The following is an 8,003-nucleotide window of genomic DNA, read 5'->3' as shown; positions in this document are numbered from 1 at the left end:
CCGCTAGGGGCACGTACCCAAAAAAAAAAGATGGCCACTGAAGGAAGCAGGCATTCGTGGCAAGAGCTGAACATGTCTTTGTGGCTTTGGATGATGGCATTGCCAAAGTGCTCTCCAAAGCAGTAAAACCCTTTTGTGTGCCCACCAGCGATACAAAGCGTGCTAGTCCCTACCAGGAACTCCTTAAAGCTGAGCTCATTTCCATGGAAGCAACTGGTGCAGAAGTGTGGGCTCCCTGCTTCTCTAGCCCAGTCACTAGGATTTTTGGAACTGCTGTCAGGACTTCTTCCTCCCGGGCCAAATAAAGGAAGATCTTTTTTGTCTTTAAAATGGATTTGCTCCTTTGTCATGGGCAGTAGCTGTGGCCTCCCATTCCCTTACGCATGTGCGCACACACTCCTAGGTCCACTCTTCTCAGGCGAGGACAGGGAAGCACATTGTGACTTCTAGTGTCCAGTCTGGCCCTGGCTGGGCAAGCTCCTGTGCTGTGTGACCACATCTCTTCTCACCCCACGTCCAGTCCATCAGCAAGTTCTCAAGGTTCTGCTGCAAATGCATCTCAAATCGTCTCTCATCATTCCTCCTCTGCAATCTCCCGGGTCCAGCTTCCATTATCTCTGACAACAACTGCAGTGACCTGGTTGGTCCCTGAAGAACCCTGCAGGACCTGGCCCCTGCCCAACACTTGCTATCCATTTGTCCTGCTTTATTTTCCTCCTCATCTCCATCTAATGCATTATATACTCTCTATATGTTTGTTTCTTTTTAAACTCCATGAAAGCAGGGGTTTTGTGTTCTTCACTCTTGTACTCTGAGCACATGGGACAGTGCCTGACACATAGTAGGTCCTTAACAAATGACGTTGGATGAACCTGCGAAATGGAGATAAGACCTCTATCTTAAAGGGTAACTGCAATCCCTCCTTTCCTCCCAAAGCAGGTTCTCATTTAGCCACAGGGGGGCATCGTTCTAAAGGGCACCTGTATCTTCCAGCAAAGCAGTTCTCATTCAGCCACAGGGGGGCATCATTCTAAAGGGCACGTGTGTCTTCCAGCAGAGCAAGTTCTCATTCAGCCACAGGGGGGCATCATTCTAAAGAGCACCTGTGTCTTCCAGCAAAGGGTTCCAGGTTCTTCCAGCAAAGACACTAAGAGAAGGTGGAGCTAAAAGCAGGCGTGTGGGGTGGGGGAGGAGTGTGTGCAGGCCATGCCCCCAGCACTTTCCCCACCCTGCCAGGACTGGATTCAGAAGCTTATTAAGGGCTAATCACCCTCCATCTTGAGCACCTGAGACCCTCGATGCCAGGACCAGGTCTTCAACCACTACTAACGATGGCAGCAGCTGCCATTATGTGAGCACAGCTTTGTGCTAGGCCCTGTATATACCTCGTCTCATGTAGTTTGACAATAACCCAAAGGTACCATGGTTAGCTCATTGTACAGAAGAAGACACAGGCTTAGCGTGGTGATGGGACTTAACTGAAGTCACAGAACAAGTAAAAGACGGAACCAAGATTTGAATCCCCAACTACCTGAGCCATTGGCTTTAGGAGGAGTTAAGTAATAGCCAAGTTATAGTAACCTCTGCCAGGTGGTTTCAATGAGGGCCTGTCTGTACCACAATCAAGGGGTTGAATACAAGGAAATGAATGATTCACAAAGAAACTCAATATACTCTCACTACAAAACTGCAAACATGCCCCCCCTTTTTAAAATGTTCTCTTTCTTTTTTAAACATTTTTTAATTGATTTCAGGGAGAGGGAGAGAGAGAGAAAGAAGTAGCAATGAAAGGGAAACATGTATCAGCTGCCTCCTGCACACCCCCTACCCGAGGATTGAGCCCACAATCCAGGTATGTGCCCTAACCAGGGACCTCTCAGTCCATGGGATGATGCTCAATCCACTGAGCCACACCAGCCAGGCAAGGGGGAACACTTTGTAAAGTATGTGACTGGCTAACCCCTATGCTGTATACCTGAAACTCATACAAAGTAATATTGAATATAAACTAATTTTAAATTTTTTAAAAATTAAAAATACAGCAAACCAAGGCCTCGCCACAATACCTCAACCACCTCTCCCTCCCCTGCATGCACTCTCCAGCCACATTGGTCTTCCCAATGCCCTTGGGACTGACCCAGCAAGCTCACAACTTGGGACATTTGCATCTGCTGTTCCCTCTGCCACAAATGGTTTTCCATGAGACGACTGCATGACAGCCTCCCTTGACTTCATTCAAGAGGCTGCTCAAATGTCATCTTGAGGCCTTCCCTGACCCACCCCAGCTAAACTAATACCTTTCACTCCTTGCTCTCCTTTACCTGGTCTTATTTTTCTTCCTAGACTTATCACTGATTGTATATATGTATATGTGTGTGTATCTGTGTTTATTTTATATCTCTCCAGATGCTCCATGGAGGCAGGAATCATGTCTTCTTCAATTGCTGCACCATCCCTGAGCCTAGAACAATGTCAGCACCAGCGGACTCCTCCCTCCCTGCCCACAGTTCTTCCCGCTGTACCACACACCTCACCGTGGACACTTTTATAGGGTCTCTTATATTTATTCTTCTCTGTAAGGAGCTCATCTCTCTAGGGGAACTGTTCCGTGCTGGTGCCCTGACAACCTTGCCCATATCCACCTAGGCCATGTAGGCAAGGCCTAACCACAGCTGACCTGCACCTTGGTGGAATACCCTAGGATCCTCCTGGAACATGAGAAGTCAGGTGGTCATGAGAGGAGCTGCCACGAGGCCATTTCTATCTTCAGTGAGGCTACAGCCATAGGCTGTTTCTCATCTGCCTCCTTGTTCTGATGAGGTGGGGCTTCCATCCCCATCCCACCTTGCCCTCCTTCCAGCTTTGGGCTGTCAAACGGCTTTGCTGCAGTGTGGAATTGGGGCCCCATCATTCCTGTCTAATGTCACCTAGCCCCTTTTGTTTCAGTGTCATCTTGTGGACAAGGGACACTAACACCATTGCTGATTTTGCTTCTGCTGTCCATGTAACTACTGAACCGTCTCAATCCATTTGGGCATGATGTGTTCCCACCTGTTAAATCTTTGACAGAGTGACATTCTAACCTAGCAGCTTCTGACACTTGTGATCTATTAGCCTGTCTGACGATGTTACTTTCACGTCAGCAGGGTTGTCCCCTCTCGGGAGCATCTGTCAAGCATCCCTCATCCTGGGTTGTGCCACCACTGCTCCTCAGCGTCCAGCCACTGGGATCCTCAGTTATTCAGAAGCCTGAACCAAGGAGCATTTTCAGACTACCACATGTAGCAAAATCAATCTTCATAATGTTAATTTTTTAAAAGCACGCTTTGCCCTGGTCGGTTGCTCAGTGGTTAGAGCGTCAGCCTACGGTCCAGAGAGACCCAGGTTCAGTTCCCGCTAAGGGCACATACCTTGGTTGCAGTTTGTCCCCGGCCCTGGTTGGGTCGGGGGGCAACCACTCGATGTGTCCCTTTCACGTCGATAGTTCTCTCCCTCCCACTCTAGCTGAACAAAAAACAGAAAAATGTCCTCGAGTGAGGATTAAAAAAAAAAAGCACACTTTGTTCCCAAAGCCAAATGTATTGACCCACGTGGACTCTCCATACCCACTCCACCTCCATTTGTGCAGACCATGGGAGTTACCTTTGTTTTCTCCCCTGTGGCTCCACAGTACTGAGGACACAACTGAGCCATTGGGGCCAGACAGACCTGGGCACGTTTCTGGCTTTATGTGGTGCATTTGTTTCCTGAGGCTGTTGTAGTAAATGATCACAGACTGACTGAGTGGCTTAAAACAACAGAAATCTATTCTCTCACAGTTCTGGAAGCCAAAGGTCCAAAATCAGTATTGCTGGGCTAAAATCAAAGTGTTGACAAGGCCACTCTCCTTCCAGAGGCTCAAGGGGAGAATCTGTTCCCTGAGTATTGCAGCTTCTGGTGACTGTTATTCCTTGGCTTGTGGCCGCATCACTCCAGTGTTCAAGACCAGCCATTTTCAAATCTCTCAGCTCTGTGATCACACCACCTATCACCTTTTTTCTGTGTGTGTGTGTGTGTGTGTGCGTGCGCACACATGTAATCTCCCTCTGCTTCCTTCTTATATACATACAATTACATTTAGGGCCCACCGTGATAACACAGGATAGTCTCCCATCTCAAGATCATTCATTTAATCACATCTGCAAAGGTCCAGTTTCCATATAAGGTAACATTTATAGGTTCCAAGGAGTAGGACTGAATTTCTTTGGTAAATTTCCCAGCTTTTTTTTTTTTTTTCCCACTCACTTGTACCCTAGCCCCCAAGAGGTTGAGAGTGGCAGCAACAGCAATGATGGCTAAAACTCTGAGAGATGGGAACCTTCCCTTTCAATCAGAGGAGCTATGGTTCCAAGAGAGGAGAGCAAACTCCTGTTGCTTTTTCTTTCTCTCTGTTCACTCACTGCCTGGTCCCAAACACAGGTGCAGCAAATAGAAGTGACTGACATAACGGTAAATAAGGTCCCAGATTTCTGACTGGAGGGCCCAAAAGAGGAGCCCCAGCAAGCCAAACATTTATGGAGGCAATCATAGAGAGGAAAGAACTCAAGTAAGCAACCTAGTAAAGTTTTTTTTTTTTTAATTTCTGGGCTCATCCCGTTTGGCATGTGTGAATTAAACACTGAACAGCTTATATAAACGTTGAGAACTTACTACAGGACAGACTACTGCCCAGGTACCAGATAGCCCACTGAGTGGTGCACACATGGGACAGTTCCCAATGGCATTGGAAAGGCTCTGAAAATAGAAATGACATTGAAGTCACAACCAACAGAAATCTGCTTGGAACTCACAGCCTAAGCCCAATCTGGTTAATTGCCTACTAAAACAAAAATATCATTATTCTCCATAGGATTTTAAAGACTGAGTATTGTGTCATGACATTCAAAATGTTCAGGATCTAGTCTAATATTACTTGATATATGAAGAAACATGAAAATCTCAACTCATGTAGGGAAAGACAATCAACAGATGCTGAGATTACACCACTCTTGGAATTATCTGACAATGACTCTAAAGTAACTACTATAAAAATGCTCCAGCAAGTAAGGGCAAACCATCTAGAAACAAATGGAAAGACAGAACTTTTAAGCAAATTGATAGAATATACAAAGAACAAAATGGAACTCTTAGAACTGAAAAATAAAGTAACCAAAAAATTTTAAACTCTTTGGATAAGTACAAAAACTGGAGATGGCAGAGAAATAGGTCCGTTATCTTGAAGATAGAAAACTAGACATGATCAAATCTGAACAACAGAGAGAAAAAAAATGGAGGTAATGACCAGAACTTCAGGGACCTGAGCTAATGTTTATGTCATCAAAATCTGAGAAGAGGAAATATAGAGTAATGCAGAAAAAAAGTATATGAAGAAATAAGGGCTAAATATTTCCCATACTTGGTGAAAGATATAAACCTACGTGTTCCAGGAACTGAATGAACTGCAAACAGGATTAAACCAAAGAACTCTAAGCTCTATTTTTTTTTTTTTTTTTGGTACGTGCCCTTAGCGGGAACAGAACCGGGACTCTCTGGTCCACAGACCGATGTTCCAACCGCTGAGCCAAACTGGCCAAGGCTCTAAGCTCTATTTTTGAAATTCAGAGCTGCAAGGAAGGAATCACTGCCCCTGTCATCAGGGATGCTTAAACCTTGAGACACAAATAACTCTCGGTCTCTTTTCTAAACCATAAAAATAATACACAGAGAGAGTAAAAATAATTTAAATCAGTTCAGAATGATATTTTATAGAAAGTCAAATCTCCTGCCCTTTCTCTCAGTCCCACCTCTTAGAGCCACTCACTATTTTTGTTTTAAGTTCTTCTGGTTGCTAAATGGTAATTTTAAAAGATTTAAACACTTAACATTTTAGTTAATTAGTATCTAGGTTTAAATTAATTAAATCTGATGACTAGGCTGTATATGAACATAGAATCAAAACCAATTTGGAAAGGAACTCTGTTACAATCTAACAAATGTTTAAAGAGTGTCCCTTGTGTTGTACAGCACATATCAGTCCTGGGGTCCAATTCATATTACCTACATATCACTACTGGTAGTCACATGTTTTCTTCCCTCAAAGCAGTGAAGAAGAGGCAGTGCAAACATGAGGTTCTTGGTGAATCCTCATAGGAAAAAGTAGCTGAAGTCTTATATCTGTGGGCTGGGATGGATACTGTCCCAAAGGCAGGTATGTATTTTGAACTAATGCCCAATTCAGAGCCATGAAAGAGCAACCAGATCACAGAATGAAAGTGAGGGAAGCCAAATGCTGCTGGGCTTCAGGGAAGACTGGACCCAGGGCTCTCTGCAGTCTGACTTTCTATAGGTGGTGGTGGCAGTGGTATGTGTGTATGGGGGGGCGGGGCAGTGTGCTGGGCTCTCCTCGCAGACCCCCCCACTTTGTTTTGGCTCTAATGATCTGTTTTTCCCTTGCACAGAACTCCTATTTTCCATTGGGCATATGGCCATCCAGAATGAAGACTATATTTCCCAGTCTCCCATGCAGTTAAAGTTGGCCATAAAAATAGTCTGTAGCCAATGAGGCATGAGGAGAAGAGATGTATGCAACGACTAGGTCATGCACTAAAAGGGATAGAAATACACTTTCACTTTTTACCCCCAATTTTCCCTTTCCACTGGTTGTAATGCAAATATATTGGAGTCAGCTTGGACCATGCAGAGGATGGTAGGATCCTAAGGATGGAGAGACATTAGTAAAAGAAACACAAGTCTCTGGAGAGCCTGTGAAGCCAGGCTGTCCTACCTGCCTCTGGACTATTAAAAAGAGAGAGACAGCAACTTCAGTCACAAGGTCTCTGAGATTCTAGGGAAAAGAACACAGATGATGGGAAGAATGTCAAAGAACTTTGAAGTCATGTTTAAAACACCTGAGGAGCACATGCAGGGAGACCCAGAGAAGGATTAGTTCACATCTGCCTCCCTCAGGTCCTAGACTGTGTCACAATGCTCCCTTCCGCCCAATCCCTCTGCGTGTTCCTTCTGCCTTTCCCAGCCCAACACACACAGCTGGTCAGCTCCTTCAGACCTTGGCTAAACCTAGCTACCTCAGGGAAGCATTTCACTACACTCCAGCCTACGATAGGTATCTCTGTTATATCTCTCAGAGCATAATGCCATGGATCCTCTCTCACAGTACTTACAGATTTGAAACTTGACATTTATCTGTGTGGTAATTTGTTGTCTCTCTCACCAGAATGCAAGTTCTGTTAGGTCAGGCACTCAGTTAGTTTCCTTCACAGCTGTTACCCCAGCACCTAGCACAATGCATGGCATATAGCATATGCTCAATAAAAATAGATATAAGCTGTGAATGAATCCAGTGTACATAATGACTCCTCCTCCAACACAGAAAAGCAGAGCTCGTTATCTTGAACCATATATGGAACGCCAACATGAACGCCCATCTGCGCTGACCTCTGACAACCATCCTTTTTACACTATCAGTGTGTCCTTAGAAGCATAAATCTGCTGAAAGTCACCCACTCAGTCAGCGGCGGAACCCCAAATATTCCTCCCATTTCTCAGATGCGGAAACTGGGTTAAAGAGATGCCGGCCTGGCTGGATCTCACGCGAAAGGAGAGGGGCAGGCAGGACTGCTATCCAAATGGCAGCATCCGCAGCCTCGGGGCTTCCGGGCTTCCGGTTCCCGGTTCCCGGGCAACGAGGCCCGGGCTCGGGGACGTGCGCGCCGTGTGGGGCGCGCACGCAGGGCGGGGCGTGCGGGGGCGCGCGCGTGCGCAGGCGTCGCGCGGAGGGACGAGGCAGAGCCGCGCAACCGCCCGGTCCGGTCTTGGTCCACGCCGTCCATCGCGCCGCCCGCCCGCCCGCCCCGCTTCCGCCGCCGCCGCCGCCGCCATGGGAGTGCAGGTGGAGACCATCTCCCCCGGAGACGGTGAGTAGGCGCATCCGACGGTCCTGGGGCCCCCGCGCCGTGCGCATCCGC

The 8,003-nt window shown here is 46.6% G+C and overlaps 1 protein-coding gene across 1 annotated transcript in view; it reads left to right on the top strand.

The window, feature by feature from the left end:
- The first annotated feature begins 7,800 nt into the window (after positions 1-7,800).
- FKBP1A (FKBP prolyl isomerase 1A) overlaps positions 7,801-8,003 on the top strand; it is a 32,392-nt gene continuing 32,189 nt past the window's right edge. The window contains exon 1 of the mRNA XM_036245520.1: positions 7,801-7,952. Coding sequence (XP_036101413.1) covers positions 7,916-7,952 — 37 coding nt within the window. The 5' untranslated portion in view covers positions 7,801-7,915. The remainder of the gene's footprint in view (positions 7,953-8,003) is intronic.

The sequence above is a fragment of the Molossus molossus genome, unplaced genomic scaffold, assembly GCF_014108415.1.
Source record: "Molossus molossus isolate mMolMol1 unplaced genomic scaffold, mMolMol1.p scaffold_m16_p_6, whole genome shotgun sequence".
Lineage (NCBI taxonomy): Eukaryota > Metazoa > Chordata > Mammalia > Chiroptera > Molossidae > Molossus > Molossus molossus.
Note: the sequence above shows the minus strand (reverse complement) of the source record. Positions and strands in the feature narration are given on the sequence as shown.